This window comes from Myripristis murdjan, chromosome 9 (assembly GCF_902150065.1).
Source record: "Myripristis murdjan chromosome 9, fMyrMur1.1, whole genome shotgun sequence".
Classification (NCBI taxonomy): Eukaryota; Metazoa; Chordata; class Actinopteri; order Holocentriformes; family Holocentridae; genus Myripristis; species Myripristis murdjan.
Genome location: NC_043988.1, coordinates 11281995 through 11301114, shown reverse-complemented (window position 1 = coordinate 11301114; position 19120 = coordinate 11281995). Strand labels below are relative to the sequence as shown.

General features: G+C 43.8%; 1 protein-coding gene across 1 annotated transcript in view; it reads left to right on the top strand.

The window, feature by feature from the left end:
- igsf9b (immunoglobulin superfamily, member 9b) overlaps nt 1-19120 on the top strand; it is a 31404-nt gene that overhangs the window by 1806 nt on the left and 10478 nt on the right. The window contains exons 2-7 of the mRNA XM_030060438.1: nt 6284-6378; nt 7836-8042; nt 16950-17096; nt 18029-18180; nt 18408-18525; nt 18966-19107. Coding sequence (XP_029916298.1) covers nt 6318-6378; nt 7836-8042; nt 16950-17096; nt 18029-18180; nt 18408-18525; nt 18966-19107 — 827 coding nt within the window. The 5' untranslated portion in view covers nt 6284-6317. The remainder of the gene's footprint in view (nt 1-6283; nt 6379-7835; nt 8043-16949; nt 17097-18028; nt 18181-18407; nt 18526-18965; nt 19108-19120) is intronic.

The following is a 19120-nucleotide window of genomic DNA, read 5'->3' as shown; positions in this document are numbered from 1 at the left end:
AGCTCATTTGAGGACAGCCCTATTACATAATATGATCAAAGTAGTGGACACTGACTTGAAGAGTTTACTCAGTGTCAGTGCGTCTCTTAACAGTGTGGTGTGAGTTTTCTGGCATCATGTTGATCCTCTGGAGGGTCATGTCAGTGCTCGATGCTCATGCTCATCAGGTTCCTCCAAGCTTTATGAAAGCAGGTTGGAAAACATCACGTCAGATGCTAATTCACTTTCTCCGCATCCTATTATGTCGTTTATTAGAGAGCCTTGCTCACGCTGCTTGAACCGCCACTTTCTTGACTCACTGCGCCCTGTAAAGAAACCTTTTGAGATTGAGAAACAAATGAATCATGGAGTGATTGACCATTGTCGTGTTAGTTGGGATTAGAATAGAGTGCAGTTCTCTATGTTAGGTGGAAGCTCTTAGATCAGCTCTTTCCAGGAACTGTATCTCACTGTAGTGTCAGTGTGCAGAGATGCAAACACTGATATGAGACAAAACAATTGAGAATGAAGATTTAAATAGTTTGTCTGGGATTCTGATTCTTACAAAAAAGCACATATAGTTAAAGTTTTGGCTTCTTTCCAGGATTTTATACACATTTAGCTCAAGGAGATTAGAGAAAGTGCTCAGCAAAGTCCTTACTGCGTACCGTGAACGACACATGGCACTGCTGTATGTTCCAGTGGACGTCTGTCTGTGGTGTTGACCCAGCCTCAGTCTGGACAGCTGGCCCAGTCAAGAAGACATGATATCATTTACACTGTTTCCTTTAGCTTCTATCATTACCTTATCTTTGGCCAAGGACCCGGGATGGCTCAGAGTTGAGACCCATGTGGTGCTTTAACACTAGGCTCTGTGGTTACCTGCCTTTATCTTGAGACCCTCAGTTCATCAGTTCATCTCAGTGCAATCTTGTCAGTGGCTTTATCTTCCAGACCACTTTAAAAGCCCCACACTTTAAAGGATAATGTCAGGAACTGGACACATGGGACTCTGAACTGCTCTGAGGCTCCATGAAAAAAAGAAAACTATAGGACCTTAAATAAATTTACTTGCATGCTAGGGTTTATTCAGTGCTCAGCTAGTTTGAAAGTGCATTGCTGTGCAGATGAATTATGGCTACTTTGCAAATTAAATTAAATATCGTCCCAGTTTGTATTTGTGAGTGAGCAACAAAAAAATCCATTCATTGCAGATTAGTCAGTGTTACACCCTGTAGCACCATGCATAGTGTTACCACCCATCAGTATGCCAATCCATACAAGCTGCCCCCCCTCACGAGACTGCGGCTTAGCTCTTAGTCATTGCCCGTGCTGTCATCACTGTCTGCCCAGCTCATTTCCTATTGTTAAATTAAATGTCAATACAGATGCTAAATCTGGCTGGAATGCCTACTCTGTTTGTAAAGGCAGAAAAAAATCTATGAATTGATTACTTTGCTGAGTAGGTTTGTCTAACCAGCCAAGGTTTGACTGGTGGTTTGCATGCATTTCCTCTATTTATTTGCGTGGCCCACATAAATGGGCTGAATTGATGTCCTTGTCGTTGCGTGACAGATATGTCCCAGTATAATTAAAGGGTGTTCCCCAGGGCTTAGTCCTGGGACTCCTCTTATTTGCCATTTATGTCAACAATTTGGGTGATACAATGTCTGATCCAATCCTGTTTAGTAAGAGACCTTTTAGATTCTGTGCCCCTATTAACTTGATCATACTCCGAAATAAACTGAAATTTAAGGACTTTGTTCCTCTGGGTCATTGAAAAACCTCATAAAGGAATTAGAAGCAGACTCTATTCCCAGGTGTGACATGGCAGGTGTGACATGGCTGACTCTCATATGGTAAATCTGTTTTAAACTTGGATTTTTTTCCCCCCTCGTTTCGTTTGTATGGTGTGTCAGTAGTCTTCGTTTCATCTGTGTGCTGATGCCTCTTGGCCGCGTCACACTTTAAAAATTTTGAAAGGTCAAGAAAGGCTTATTCATATTGTTAATAATAATGATGATATGAGATTCCTCTTTGTACCTGTGATAGTCAGTGCTTGGGTAACACCAAGGCTGGTTAGCACTGGGGTTGTGGCCTTTGTTGGGATTAACGGGGATTACTAAGAAAGTAATGCTGCTGCTTATCAGGCATGTCTCTGTCACAAACATCACTGATAGCCCTGCTTAGGTGCTGAGGGATAACACACTCTCACACACTCACAAGCAGTCAGATGTTTACTTTTGTCCTGAACTCCATGTGAGCACATACTTTTCAGCAGAATGTTCAGGTCTGCCTGTAGATGGAGATTGATAAGAATTTTTCAGTGATTGCCTGTTCTTGTTAACTTCTATACATTGTGATCAATTACAAACTGCATCTAGAACATTTACAGCCATCGTTTTATGCCTGCTTGTATATTCTAACATTGCAAATCCTTTTGCTCTTAGTGCTGTGTTTATGGAACAGATGCATATGGACGGGCAGGCTCACTAGCTGTTACTGCTAACCAGGACTTGATATTGGCTAGGATGTCCTGAATCAATATGTACTGCGATACAATACGGGTCATGCTAGGTTTTGTATCATAATATGTAGCAATAGTTGGTGGTACAAAGAGCTAGAATACAACCTTCTGCTCAACACTTGGGAAGACTGTAAATCTGGTGATAAACTAACTCAAAAAAGTTTAACTAAATGGAATTAGCACGATGCTGTTATCGGTTAGCACAGTAGGAATCAACCACCACTCACATGCACCACAATTAAAAACACTTGCCATGACTTCATGTCAGTGTTTGGACAATTTATTCCATGCATGCCGACTGTAATTCTGGAAATACTTTCTCGCTGATTGTCTGAGAGGATTCATTGGCACAGAATCATGCATTCTCTTGAGGTTGCCATAAATTTGCATGCATGCTACCTCAGTCAGTTACATCTTAATGGTGCAAAGTTTTGTGGCATCTGTCATCAGTAAAATCTGGATGACATATCCTGCTAGCTTTACAGCGATTATACCAGCCATGTTAACTGTAATTCCACCAACAGACTTAGCATCCCAGTAAGCAGAATAATCTGGGCTGTTGAGTTAGATGATTGACAAGTTATTACTGTTGTGTTGAAGACATAAAAGTTTTGATAGATTATACTGTCTATAATGACTGCCTTCCACCAGTGGGGTGTTACAGCAGCCAAACACATCAATGATTGTTAGTGGGTTATTTGAGGCAGCAGCCACATCTACAGTCGGAGACGTCATAAATCGTCACCACAAGCACCGCCAGATGACAGAATGCCCTTGATGGCGCTCCCCAATTTGATTTCTAATTCAATTACACTATTAACACTTGGAGCAGCAGGGCAGGATTAGACTGGGTGTTACAAGTGTACCGTCCAGAAGGCTAAGTCACGCCTAGGTCCAAAGCAATTTGTGTCACTGAGATCCAGTGTGACATTTGACCAGTAAAAGGTATCCACATGCACATAGATTATCCGGATGAATGTCCTCTGCTGAGGTAGAAGTACAGCAGAGGACATTCAGTGCAATTTTTTACCCATTTTTTTTCCCTGCACAAGCCCTTGAGCTCATAAATCTGTGATACGAAGGCTTCATTCTTGATTTATCTTGGGCGTTTGGGTATTTTGTGCAGGTGTTATAGGCTAGGTGTTAGAGGGCCAGCCTTTGTGTGATGCTGCCATTTGATGCAGCCACTCAAATGTCAAAATACCTCCAATCATTTAAATTTTGGCAGCAAAATGCCTCTGATTGTCTTTATTATAGCCTGGAATCCCAACAATCTCATCACAATGTTCAAAATCACTCAAATTCTCAAAGTTGTTTTTGTGACTTCAGTGTAATTTGTGTGTCACAGACTCAACTGGAATCAAATATTTGTGGTATGATGTATTCAGCAGGGGATTGCTGTCATTTGTTCTCGTAATGTTTATTCGTGGCTCAGAAACGGCTGTTGATGTCCACTTTCCCTCAGATAGCCTTGTGAGAAGATCAGCGCATCGGCAAAGCCCTTCTCACTGCAAGTGCTTAAGATGCATGTCCTCTACTGTTGAAAAGACGCTCTAATCCACAGGTTTGTTCGTTGTATACCAAACCCCTCAGCGTCTCTTCTGTAAGTTAATTATCAGATGAAAACTAGTGAATTGCTTACTTGTAGCTTTGCAGACACTATATCCACATCTCACACAGGTAGACAGCATTTGCTACTGTTACCTGCTTTTTCAACCCACCATGGGATCCATGTTGTGACTTAAATGCCTAGGCTCTTTCTTGAGGCCTCCTCTGTTTACATGTCAATTAAATGGCCTCTTGTCTTGCTCTGCAGCCCGAGGAAATAACCTGGTTGTCCTCTGTCTTCCCCTGCACCTGTAGATAAAGCCCCCTCCAGGCTTCCACTGTAATAAATCTGCTCTCCGCAGGCACAGCCCTGTCTGTTCCCTTAAGCCTGTCATATATTCTGGTGGTGTGGGAGCACAGTGGTGCAGCGGAGCAGACAAGAGCAAAGACAAGACGTGTGATGTCTTGAGCTCGTCAAAAGTTACTCAAGATCTAGACAGCAGTTGAAATTTGAGATAAGGAACAGGATTTGCTCATTACTCTGGCTGTCATGTAGTTTGGTGACTGTGAAGACGGCAGCCAAGATGATGCAGTGGTGCTGCAATCACTTCCAGCATAATTTTCGCACAGAGGTGACACACAGGCTATTCAACCAAAAATATGAACACCATTTATCAGTTGTGTTTGGTTTTGTATCCATTATAATCAACCTCGTCTGCCATACCCCTACAGAGCGAATAATGCTTGCTCAGTGGGAGCAATTATTTCCTGTTTGCAGACATAGGCTAACAGATAAAATATTCTGCCACCCATAAACTACCAACAAGTACATGACTATTGTTTGTGCCTCACCATCCTCCCCTCCCCATCACCCTTTACCCGAACTAGAGTTATTATTCCACATTCCAGTTGAAGTCTTTTTTTGTCCCTGCCCCTTTTCTTTGCTGTAACCTCATTTTGGTGTTTATATTTGTCTCACTTGTGAAGAATTTTGTGCTTGCTTCAGAGAAGCACAGTTCAACAGAAGGGTCATTACCACTGACCGCTGTCCTGCACTTCACAGTCCTGTACATGCGTATCGGTCTAGTGCAGGAGATAAATTTGTCTTTCTCCCGTTCTATTCTGGGATGTTTGCTTACTGAAGTGCCAGCATAAGGGACTAAATGTGTGTGTCACATGATTCGGTTATCCTGCGCTTCTGTGGTGCATCAGGGGCTTTATCGGCAACTAATATCACACACCTACCCCCTCTCTAATAATAGCCTCCTTCTTATATTAGTTTAATTAACTTAAAGTAATCAGCTGGTATTAGGGGTGCTGAATGCAGTGAGTTAAAAGGGGGGCGGGTCATTCCATTATGTTTAAAGGGCACTAACTTAAACTTCCAATCCAATTTGAGCTTAGGGCCTCAGGAGTTCAGCATCACAGGGCTGCAGCCTGGTCCCACAACAGGGCCACATTTTGTGGAAGTGGAGTCTTGTTTGGAAGTTCATTTTGAGATGAAAATAACTGAATCTTGCATGTGGGCTTGCATGAGCCTTTTGCACATTTTACAGTCAGGTTGCTGTGTACGATGTGTGCTGTGAGTCCTCATTTCAGTTCATTTGACCCAAATCGTGTAGTGGTAGTTTATTTTAGTAAGGTGAATGTCAGCACGGCTAAGAAATAACATCTGGAGACAAGGAGATAGACCTTTCGTTTGCATATGTCACCTGTCTGTTGCTGTTGGCCTATTTAGCTTGAGACAAGACCTGTTGGATGAGCTGGACCAATCACATGCATCAGGCTAATCTGTTCCATACACTTAGAGCCTCCTACAGGTCTGTTGGATGGCCATCAGACACACACACACGTACATACAAAAATACACTCTCCTACACAGGCACACCTCGATAGCTTGCATACTCTTATAACCCCCCCTACTCCTTCTGTCTCCTCCCAGCACTTGTTGGAATGTCTTATTTGCCTTAATCCAGCCACAGAGCAGACATGCAATTTTCCAAAATATAGATTAAAATGTGGGATTAAGAATATTCCAAAAGTACAGTTATTTATTAACCAAGAAGCATCTGGGATGTCTTGCGGTTGCCAGATTATGAGTTGATGTTAACTTGAAGGATTAGATGTGTCTGAGTGGGGATGTGGGGAAAGTCCCTGTGCAGCAGTGCTGTGTGAATGGTTGTGGTATTGTGCTGCAGACTCAAAGGCATGTGTGATGCTTTATTTCAGGTTGGGAGATGTGTGAAGGAGTGTGAGGACGGCCATGGGATTGGAGAGCCGGTGGCTTCACGCTGTCGCCGTTGCCGTAGCCCTCTGTCTGCTGAGTAAGTATGCTAATGCAAATCTGGATACTTGACATATATTTACATTACATTTACATAATGAATTTGTCCTTGTTGAGTTTGTGTTTTTTTTTTTTCATTCATACTTCTGTCTTATAGTGGTGGAATGATATGTTTTTTTTGTTGTTTTGTTTTTTCAAGCCAATACAGATTATGAAAATTGATACATTTTATTTTTTAAGCAATATCATGGCATATGTTCAAAGCTACCATGCTTTCCTCATATTTTGTTCCCTAGGCTTCCTTGTTTTGTTTTTTTGAGGCTAGCAGTTGCTTTTGCTGCAATTTCCTCTGCAGCTTTTGTTTGCATTACTTTACCAAAAGTTTAGTGTTTACTTACATCAAAGAGACCTATGTCGCTTGAGTCAAGCACTGAAAAGCAGCTGGCATATGTTGCTGTATGTACTGTCGCCTACATATCCTGATGCATCTGGCACGGCTCCCCTCGGCTTGCACTGGCGAAAGTAAAGAGGAGGGGTGATGGGATAGACACCAGTGGACAAGGGAGAATGGGGCCAAAATCCTACTTAAATAATAACTGGGTGTGGATTTAGATCAATCTGGGATTTATGCCGGCCCCCAACCCAAGGCACGCTTCTGCGGGGGGGAAGGGGATTGCGCTGTTTCGCAGACCATGTGTGTACCCCAGGGGGTGGTGAGAGGCTGGTGGGTGGGAGGCAGGCCGGGAAGGAGGGGGGAACACTGCCGGCCTGCTGCCCTGCATCAGAGAGCAGCCCCCCACCCCCCTTTTCCACCCCTGAGATTAGAGTGTAATCACCAGGCCAGATGAGTTGCAGAGCAAACACTGGCACCCAGTTGCACACACGGCCACATGACAGCGAGGGAGCAAGTGAGTGAGCGAGTGAGTGAGCGAGTGAGTGAGAGAGAGGAGGCACTGCCCCAGGTGTCACTAATGGGATTGCAATGTGTCTGCAGGCTTTGCAGCCATTCGATCTTGTCACCAAATGGAGCATCATTGTTTTACATGCCCTCTGAGTGCCCGACGTTAAATGGAGAACACGCCAGGGAGATCATTGGCACACCCAGGCTCTGTTTCAACAAAAAAAAAGCATCAAATGCTTAGCTCTCCTCCTTTTACTGTTGATCTATTTCCCTCCAGCTTTTCCATGTCTTGGCCTCATGCTGTCTCTCCTGTCTTCCTCCCTCCCCACAATGGCTTGACACAACCAAAATGCTGCTGTTGAAGTTTTTATGATCTATTCTCAGTATAGCAAATAGGACAATTTTTACTGGAGTGAGAAACCAAAAAAATTCCAAGTTAATCCAGTCTCTCTACAGCACCCATAATTCTGTTCAGACGGCCCTTTCAGATCTTAATTTATGTGTTTGTTCGCGGTCTTTTACTGTTTATTGCCCTCTTTGCTATCAGCAAACGTCCACAGAAAAGTCATTATGGCCTTGTTATGCTGCTCTCACAGGTGTGTCTCAAGGTTTGGCGTCGCTGGTCCGTGCCAGAGTCGGGAGCTCTGCCGAGCTGGGCTGCAATCTCACCCCTTCTGCCAAAGGAGCCACCACCCCAAACCTCTTCCCTCTGCATGTGGTGGAGTGGGTGCGCCTCGGTTACAGTGTTCCCATCCTCATCAAATTTGGAGTTTATGCTCCACGGGTGCATCCAAACTACAAGGGTAAGGACAACTCATATGTGTTCAATCACACACGCCTTTCCAAAACAGATGAAAGACTTGGATCGAGGTTTATATGGAAGGTCAATGGGGCAAAAAACATTTGCCAAATACTTGTCAGCGCAGCCATTTATTGCTTCCCAGCACCATGTAAAAATACATGTTGAAGCATGTGGTCATGTTTTCAAACACTTCAGCCAATGCTGTTGCTTATATTTGCATTTCTTTAGATTTATCATATGCTATATAAGCCCATACACATATTTTGGTGCATGCCGAAATGCTCTTATATTAATGAGTAAGTCATGTTGTTAATGACTGCAGCCTTATGGCAGGATTTATTATGCTTACATACAATGTGATCAACTCTTATGAAAAGAATTGCAAAAATAAGGGACATTTCAGGATGTATTTTAGTACCATGTTAAGAGATGATGAATAACTATTCTGCAAGATGTTTTTCCCATTCATCTTTTGTTTCACTATGTAACTTAACTCATTCAGTGGTTTATCCCAGTGCTTTAGTGGGAGCAATGTGACTGCACACAAAGTCAAAGTGAGCCTTCAAAACATTTCTCAGCAGGTTTATTAGAGCAGGCAGGGGCGCACGGCAAAGTGGAGCTGAACTTAGAGCCACTGCCATATTTTCTGAATGGAGTAAAGAGATGAACCTGGAAAAGACAGATTGCTTTGATCCATGCTCTCTGTGGCAACTTTCAGCTTCTCGTGAGCTTGTCTTTGCCCTGACAAGCACATAGCTGGAAGTGAGTTATGCGCAGCTCTCCTGTTTAGAGTAGCGCTAGGCAAAAGGGGGTTACACCGGTATTTATGAAGGCTTGGAGGGGGTTTGGCTGAGACAATACCCCAGATAGGTAATCCATCCAAACCACAAGCCCTGTAATTACTGTGGGTGTTCGAGTTTGTGTGTTTCCAGACTGCAGCTGTAATGCAAGGCAAAGGGGAAGGGCGAGAATGGGATGTGTTTTAATGGAGGCAGTTAAGGGGGATGGGGCAACTGAGAGAGAGGGGTGGGGGGGGCACCGGTATGCTGTGCTTGGGTTGGGGGGGGTCTGGATTAAAGAGAGTGGGAATTTAGGGAGGCTTGGAGGAGGTGGGGGCTTGGTGGTCTGTTGACAGTGTTTTATTAGTATGCTGAGGGGTGACCCAGTAAGGGGAGATTGTTGTGCTGGAAGGAGGATGGATGAAGCATTGGGAATAATGGAGTTTTCTTGGTGGAGCGCTATAATCCTGTCATTGTCTAGCAGAGAACAAAAGACAAAAGAGGGCTATCGCAGCCACCCCTTCCTCTGCCAAAGCCAGCACAACTACTAGGACACACCAAATCCCATTCCCTCCCAACTGGGTCACTGAAACCTGCCAGGACCCTTACTCCGAAGTTCACCTCAGTTGTCACATTAAAATCTTCATTTAAACAGGTGCTGAGACTGAAAGTTTCTTTTTCGGGAAAGACAGCAGTGAGCATGCAGCATCTTGACCAGCAGCCCTTTAGGGACACATGGATGGATTTATGAGTCAGGATTCACAGCGATGATCAACAGGGGCCTGGTGACGAGCCACAAACAGGCTCCCTCCACCCGGCCATTAGGTTACATGCGTCTGGCATGTTAACCCTCCTGTAGGCAGTTACCCATGCCATTGTTTAAGGGCAGTCAACTGATGCACCAGCAGCAATAATGAAGTAAACAGCATTCGAGAGGTTCAGAGCAGAAGACTGTTTTCGATGTCCCAGTATCTTTTTCCTGGTGCATCCTTGTCTGGTGCGAGCATTACCCCTGTCTGCCTCAGATCCTCATATCTCCCCTCCCACTGGAGGCAGATGGCAGCATGTGAAGCGTGTCGGCACTGTGGGGTCTAATGTACACTAACCCTTAAATTAAAACGTAGGGGGATTTCAGATTTAACCACAAGACAGTGCACTGTAAGCGACCGTTTCCTGATATTTGTCTTGGCTTGTCTGAGATCTGGGACGAGACAGCAGAGACACTTAATTCATCAAAGCTATATATGTTCATAAAATTATTAGGGCTGTGAATTTCTGGCCTATAAAGAGATCTAGTTAAATTTATGAGTCACAGGCTGGCGATTTGATATGAGAATGATTTTGTTTCTTGGAGTGGTGTGATTCAAATTTGTAAGCTACAGTTTGAGTAAATGATTTCTATGAGAAATCAGGACAACTTTTTCTTATCCATGAAATAAGCATGTGCAGTAATGCAAGACTGTTCTTTTGCTCTAAAATGTTAAAAAAAAAAAATCAGGTAATATAGTTACTGAGATATTATATAAATTGATTTTAAAAAATAGTTCTGTTAGATCACCACAGTGTTAAGCCTGTGTTTTTTTTTTTTTTTTAAGAATTCAGTGATGTGATTCAAAACAGCTAATATCAATTCAGGCTGAAGTCAGGACAATTTTTCTATTTCTCTCTGTTAACAGTTTGATGCAGTTGAATTGGCAGAATTGGTAACTGGCACAGTGAACAAATCGTTGCACTGCTCGACATCGTAGAGAACTGCGCTGCCTTGCGGTCCTGAGACAAGCTGTGTTTATAGCGTTAAGACTGAAGTAGATAGTGTCAAATAACTTCTTAATCAGAGATCAGTAATACTCATTTGATTTTAAGTCTTTTTCTATGATTGTTTTAATGTTGTGAAGCTCATTGCATTGCAGACTTCACTTGAAGTACTTTAAAGTAAAGCACAAAAAGAATTGACTAATACCATGTGTCCCATGTCTGCTGTTTTGTGTCAAGCTCACTGATGCTGCTGGCCATTTTTAGAGTGTCAGATTAAAGAATCAGAGGGGGGCTTATCTCGGATGAACGAGTACATTTCAAGTCGTCCATTTAACCTCCTATTTTTCCATATCATATCAGTTGTATTTCAGATTGCACTCTGTACTTGAGGAGTGTTTGCTGCTGTGTCTGGGAGCTCTGTCCCTTTGTTGACCCCATTCAACATCAGCCTGCCGAAGTCTGGAGGTTGTCTTGCAGCTTCAAAGTGACAGTTTTACAGTGAATCGGGCAGGTATTAGTACCCGTATCCCTCTCCCTCTCTGTTTCTGTCTCACATCGAGCTCACCCCAGAGCACTGAACATCAGTCAGCTCACAACAAAGAGGCAGCAGCCAAATGAATTCTGACTGACACACTGTTATAGTCTGCTTGAGTTGTATTTGTTGGGAAAATATGTTCAAGTCTCACAGTGTCAGGGCAGGTTACTGTTGTAGGGCTAGATCAAATGTCCCCCGGGTGCTGAAGTAAATGTGTAGAGACTGTGAGGAGGGGAGTCTGACCCGAGGCCAGAGCTACAATGGGCAAATCCCCAGATCACAGTGGGCCTCCATCACTCTCCCAGTATGAGCTCTGGGCACTGGAGAAGTTAAGGACTGGATTTACCACACACAGTAACATACCGGCTCGCACTCTTAACACACTAAACCTTAAACTTAACTTTTATAGATTGGCCAGCTTTTGCAAACATGAGTGTGTTTGCCAACACTGAAAACAAAAAAGGGGAAAAGAAAAGTAGCAGCTGAAACTGATTACCTTCATCCATCACCAACCAGTTTTTCTACCACAACTGGACCAGGGAGATTTGTACCAAAACAGTGACACAATGAGAGAAGAATGGATGGCTGTAACCTGGGAAATCTCATGTTCCTCTGCTGAGAGCAGCAGGTCATTACAAAGAGCCTGTTACCTCACCTCACCAGGCCTTAGGTGTGTCACATGGGCCAGATTCATAGATAGAGGAAGGGATTAGTTCCAGTGTCATGCAGTGGGTGTGCATGTATAACTATGGCTGACTGGGTATACTTTGTAAGGGACTGTCTGAGCACTACAAGGAAATAATATTTGTACTGCTGAAATGATTAGTCAATCAGCGGAATAGTCTAATTGATTGTAATTTGGATAATCAATTAATTGTAATTGTCATTTATCAAGTAAAAACACCAATACTTACTGATTATGGCTGCAAAAATGCTCAGATTTGCTCACTTTTCTCTGTTCGTGTCATTATGAAATCAATACTTTGGGATTTTTTTGGTTGGTGGGCAGACTAACAAAGCATGCTGAAGAAACCCTTTTTGGACAACTCATTTGTCATTTCTTTTGGCACTAGACTGATTGATTGCTTCATTGAAAAAATATATAATTAGTTCTACTTGGGGTTTATTATAATTTGTTGAGAACACGTGGTTTAGGCAACTTCTGATTTTTAACCATCTGTTCCTTCAGAAAACATGAAACACATGAACATATATATGCTGTCAAACATTTCTCTAAGTCTCTCTGGGCCAGCAGGCACAATATTGGAATGCATACCTAGTGATGAAGCTAGAGGAGCTGCTGTATTATTGAGTGTGTGATGCCTGAAGAGGCCGGTGTTTAGCTGAGCTGCTGCTGTGCTGGAGCTGGCATGTAAGCTGTGTGTGCTTGCTGGTGCAGGGGTTAACAGAGCCGGACAGAGCAAGAGGGACAGAGTTAACTGTAATCTATCACACGACAAAGAGCTATTCATAAGAGGGTTAAACTGATTAGGGAGACAGGAGGATTGAAGAGAGAAATTTGGGGGAGAGGGAGGGGCGCGCTGTCAGAGGCAGGGGGCCGGCCCCAGACTTATGATTGTATTCAAATCAAAACACATCCCACAATGCACCTCTGCCTGGCTCTCTTATGCACATAAGGATGGACAAAGGAAAACAGCGGTGATGCCTCTCCAAACAGAATAATCTGTCTTCCTCCATAGTTGCCGCTGCTATTGTATCATATGAATTTCAGTGTACCCCACGCATTACTATATGTCAATAAGGAGCAATGGGAACTGCCCCCACAAAAATCACAAGTCCCTTCCGCTTCCTTGCAGTAATGAAAGCCTGATCCCACTGCTTTATTTGCGAGAGGCTGAAGAAGCAAAAATTGACTAGATCAGCTTGGAGAAAAAAAAAACACAATAAGCAATATGATAATCCACTTTACTGCATGCAGCTGAGCTGTTGTCAACCCTAAGTACATCCCAGGTTGAGGACAATAACTTGGGTAAAATTAAAGTCATGTGTGCTGCACTTAGTGTGGTTGCACTGCAGTGATTTCATCCGTGTGTGTGATAAAAAGCCTCATGCATATATCTACATTTAAACCTGTTGTTGGAGGACAGAAACCACAAGACATGGCTAGCAGTGCGCCAGTGGCACCGCTTCAAAAGCTGAGTGATTCCTAACCTGCCCCCCACTGGGAGAGAGAACCTGACTCTTGCTAATGTGAAGAAGGGTGAGTCTTAGAGGTTCACACAGCGCCAATGGATTAGTGTTTCCATTTTTTCCCCTTGGCTGCACAGCAGCAAGACCTGTTGGAACAAGGGCTCATTTTAAGGTAGACTGAAGCCGTCATGTGAGCTCTGTCGGGGGAAAAAACAGCGAGGAGCAGGCACGAGAAAGGAGCAGCGACAGCTATTGTTTCAACCTCTGTCCCGCGTAGGGTCAAAAGATGTGGGAGCTCTCAGAGAGGAATTGTGGACATTGTGCTAATGTAGAACAAGGGGGGGATGATGAATGTGTCTGCTTGAGGGTTACGGCTTGCTGGGGTCAGAAAGGTCAACTTCTCATTGGTTGTAGTCACTGGATTATCGATGCACACATTCTGGGTAACCTCCATGTAACCTCTCCTTCAGTTCCTCTTGGAGTCAGACCAGGGGTGGCTTTGTTGATTTGTTGATTTTCCATCTCATCTTCAATTGTTTCAATATATATGTGAGTAAATGGGAATAATTCCCAAGACTCCAATGAATGAGAAGTATTCTGCAGGTTTTAAATAGGTTTTAAAGGCAGACTATGCAGTTTCAAATGCTCATGCACACCATTTTGTTTACTAATGTTAAGGATGAGGCTGAGGAATGTAGGCAGTCGTGGCACGAACCCCTCAGGTTCATGCTAAGACTATTTGCCCATTGAATTAATGTAACACTTTTAAATAAAATGTATTGTTTTGTTGTCAAATGTACACATGAAGCAAAATGCTCTTATATTTTGGGTTATGATGGGTTAAAGAGTTGTATTCTTTTGATAATTAAGTGGCATTCATCATTCCTTACCACATCATAACAAGGTTGGGGTGCCCTTCCCTTTCAAACTGCATAGTGTGCCTTGAAGCTGATATCTATGCGTCAGGGACAAATGTAACCGGGGCACTCGATGCTTATTTTCCCCTTTGACATCCTCCGTGCAGAGCACCTGCTGTGTGCCTTTTTGAGATTCCACCCCAAGTTCAGAGATGCAATATTCAAATTCAAATAAAACAACATTTGTCACTCAACGTCAGCTTTTTTTTTTTTGTTTTTTTTTGTCTGTGCACAGATTGAAACAAAAACAAGGTCCTCTTTCTCGGCCCCTTGTGCTGCTCGATGTGTCACGAGCCATTTGTCTGTTATTTAAATCTCCACATGTGTTTTTTCCCCACTTGTAATTTTTCAAATCTTCTGCCAGTACAAACCCACCCCCTGTGTGATCGACCCTCCCCTGCCCGTGTTTGGCCCCGTTGTGTTTCTACAGCAACTGAATTCAAATCTAAACTCCCAGTCCGGGGTTTTTCTTGGTCTCATCACTATGGCAACCTGAGAGAATGAGGAGTGGGGGGGCTGCCGTCTCTTTGTAGTGATGGACGGGATGGAGGCCGAGAGAAAGGGTTAAGTGTTTGACGGTGAAACCAGAATTCCCCTGCAGAGGCAGGGGCAGGGCAGCACACCAGGTTTTGAAAATCAACATGTATGTGCACCCACGTGCTTTTTTTGAGCCCACATGGCCGGTGAAAGGCTCATCCACCACTGGGAATTCTACAGGTTGTATTTTTGTATCGTAGCACAAAATTTTACAAGAAGCTCTGCTAGCCATAATGAGCTCAAAATATCCCACAATATCCATCCACAGGGGATTAGGTGTGTGTGTTAAAGAGGGTGTGTGTGGTGCTCCACGTGAAAGTGTTTTTCTTCTTTGCCTGCGGAGTTAATTCCGTGTGCAACTGGAAAAGGGCGCATAGGAAATGGGCAGCTCAGGGAGGATCACTCATAGAGAGATGAGAAGACAGAATGCCTGACGTTTTCCCCACACCTGTTATCATCTGCATGCACATTTCCTCTCTCTGAGCTGTGCCCAGTTGTTTAAATGATGCTGACTTGGAATCAGAGGCTCTGTTTTATGGAAACTCTAACTGAACACCGCCCATCAAAGGCATGGCCTGTCTTTTAGGAGGTCAGTCAATCATTAAACCCAACTATTAAGAGCAGCAACAGCCCCAGTCTGGAATGCAGGGTTAATTGTTAGCCATTGTTGTCTCTTTTTTAACCACGGTGTGCTGTTTCACCCTGTCTTGAGGCTGTGTGTTTTAGGTAAATGAATTTCATACCACCAAGGCTCTGTTCCAGCCACTGCTGTCTGAAGTGAAACCAACACTGAATAGTGAGGGTATTGTGTTCCTTGTGATATTGTTGCTGCATCACTTCAAGGGTGAATATTGAATATTCAGGAAATCTGACTCTGTGGGGATATGACCTCAGGTGCCAAACTTCAAGGCGCACAAAAAAAAAAAAAAGATTCAGTGAAGGAACTATAATTTAGTTTTCTACCTCATGGTTATTCATTTGTCCTTTGAGAAGTCCCCTTCAAAATAGTCAGTGCAGGTTATTTTTTTTTTTTTTAAACTTTGTGCTCCGTATGTAAACAGGGTTTTCATTAACTCAGGGCAGAGGAATGTGCCTGCCTCTAACAAACATTATTGTAAGCTTATATCCTCTAAGCTGCTTGTTAGCTGCAAACTAGCATGATGGGATGCTGGAAAATTTCCCCACAGTTTCTTTGTTTACTTTCAAACTCCTTTGGCTAGTCTGTGGTATGAGCAACTTGTGTGTTTCCCCCTTGCACGCATCCTCCTGTCGTTTAAAGCCCTGAGATTGAAGGGGTAAAAAGAGTTCATTGAGAAACAGAATAAAAGGAAGGGGGGTGGGCAGGGAAGGGTAACTTCAGTACCCTGAAAACCAGGCTGCAGTCACCAGGCAACCAACAGATCAAGTTTCAAAGCCTGACAAGGAGTTGTAAGAAGTATAGAATGAGGGGGAGAGAGGGTGGGGTATGAGTGTGTGTGCTAGAAATACGTGTGCTCTCGAGTGTGTGTGTTTGTGCGTGTGCATGCATGCGTATGTGTGCTCGTGCAGTCATGAGTTCATACTGTGCATCTGCTATGCTCTGTGGTGTTTGTCTTTGCCAAATCTCCCTCTTTGATAAACAAAAACAGGTGGTTCATTTCATAACGCATCTCTCGTAGAAATCCTTCCTCAGCTGACATTTCTCTGAAATACGAAGGCAACAAATGTTACACTAAAGAACACATTTGCTATTTTGGTAATTTCATAAAAGCTGCGTTCAGGCATTCCTATCGTGCTCGTCCTGGCTCTGCCCTCCGCAGCACGAAGCCCAAATGATAGGACGTCTTCTTCAGCTATAATCTTGCACATCATCACAACCGTCGCGTGAGTGATTCATGTATTTACCCCTCGGTAACCCAAGGCCACTGGTCTTTCTTGTAAACTACTCCCATTTTCATAATGGGACCAAAAAATGTTAAGTCATTATGTGGTCGATTATTTGCTACACACATGAAAGCCATACTTTTGTGTGTGTGTGTGCGCGTCCACAATGTGCATGGGTTTGAGCTCCAGCTTAAAGTCTGAGTTTTGACTTTGACTGTGGCCTTTTTGACACTGGATGCCTGTGTCCTCTGCATGGTAAGCCCTCTGCATGCTGACTCTGCCTGTCTGGCTGTGTGTGTGCTGACCCCGAGGTCTCTCTCTCTCTCTCTCCCTCTCTCTCTCCCCCTCTCTCTCCCTTCCTCTTCCACCAGGCCGTGTATCTCTGACCCGGGGTGCCTCTCTGCTGGTGGAGCGGCTGACCCTGGAAGATGAGGGCTGGTTCGAATGCCGCATCCTTTTCCTGGAGAGTAAAACGGACGAGTTTCGCAACGGCACATGGACCTTCCTCTCCATCACAGGTGCAGCACCGTGGGGTTTTTGGGCAGTCAGGAGCTGCTCCTTTTGCTGCTTGTCACTGGCACTGTCCATGTTTAGAACGGCCGCAGCATGGGGCATTTCCTGAGGCGTATTATTGTAGTGTGTCAAGGGATACTGCGTAATGGTCCATGTTGCACATGGTGATCACATCTTGGCTTTGTCTGTGCCTTGCCGTCTGTGAACGGATGTCAACAAAGGAGTGTGTTTGCAGAATAACTGCACACATAGATACAGACAGTGTGTATGGCCTCTGTTTCTTTCTCTCTCACACACACTCTCTCTTCCTTTGTCTCTTTCCCACACACATTGACACCAGCCATGCCCCAGGTAATTCTGTGAGTGGAAAGTGGGGATTTAATCCAATTGTACGAAACCCTACATGTGTTGCATCAAGTTACGGATCAACACTGCACACCTTTGTTACACATGATATAATTACATCCGAGCACTTACTGTGTTACACTCTCATAGATTTTCACCACAGAATATGTCTGGTAATCCCACAGTCAAGCTTGTCATGGAGACATGTAGTTAGAGAATGATGATATATGATAAAGATGGCTTGATGGACACTTTTATCCAACGGGCCTCAGTACAATGGATGCATGTTTAGCATTGATAGCCCCAGTGGGAAACAAACCACAAACCCCGGTAGTGTTGAATCCAAGATCCACCCACTCTACCACAGGCGAAATGTGCTTTAACAGGGACTTTGAAAACATTGTCCTACTGACAGATGCGGGGATCAGATTCCAGGTAAAATATAGCCTCTTTCAACATTCAGCTACTGCAGCCAGGGTCAAAGGTCACATTAGCTGTGTAGTTCTGCCCAGTGTAACGGCTCAGTAGACATTACAAATGAATAATTTCTGAACTGAAACAAGTGTCTCATCTGTGTCTTTGCTTGTTCTAGCACCACCTGTGTTTATCAAGACCCCGCCGACATTCGTGGAGGTTCTGCTTGGAGACTCCTTGACTCTCAGCTGTGGAGCCCACGGCAACCCTCGACCAACTGTCGTCTGGCATAAAGATGAGAGCCCAGTTGAGAAGCATGAAAAAATAAAGGTGAGGCAGATGGCCGTTGCAGTGCTTTGATAAAATATTACAACTTTATGTAGGAACTATTGCTTTGATATTCCAGTGCAACTAGTTTGTTTTCCTATCCATACTATCCTTATTCTCTAGACCTGCCCAAAGGTTATTACTGCTGACAGCTTCTTGAGCTTTCTCCTTCCTCTCTCCATCTGTTCAGACCTCTTAATATTTCCTCACCACCCCTCCCTTTCTTTTAGGTGCTCAATGGTACCTTGTCTTTGGCCACTGTTACAAGAAATATCACAGGAGTGTACAAATGTCACGTGTCCAACTCAGAGGGGAACCTGACCCATTCTACCCAGCTGCAGGTCAAAGGTCAGTGTTCAACTGTCTTCTAACCATCTGGGATAGGAAGAATCTCTGCCTGACTCTCATTGAGCATATGGTGTGATGGTGTGTACAACAAGACTCTGTTTTACTTTATTAGAAAGCAACATTTTCTACATATGTTTGGCAGGCAGATTAAATAACATTGTTTTCTGTACTCCTTTTCAAAGGCTGTATCATATTGAGCAAACAGCTTCCGATTCTGGTTTACATAGTCTATACTGCCGCCTACAGTCCATCCCCTGCATTTGCAATAAGAATCCATACGACTTACCTACACTCAGGGCTGATCTCTCCATTAATCCTCATATTACTGACTGCATCACTGACGTACATTTATGTGACTCAGCGTTGTTGACAGATCGCCTATAGAGAGGCGTAAAGTTTACGTCATGGTGACTCACATTTTCTCTCAACTTGCCAAAAAGGTCCTCCAATCATCATCATCTCACCAGAGGACACCACTCTCAACATGTCCCAGGATGCAGTTCTGCAGTGCCAGGCCGATGCCTACCCCTCCAATCTCACTTATGAGTGGTTGAAACAAGGGCAGAATGTTTACCATATTGAGTAAGTGAACATC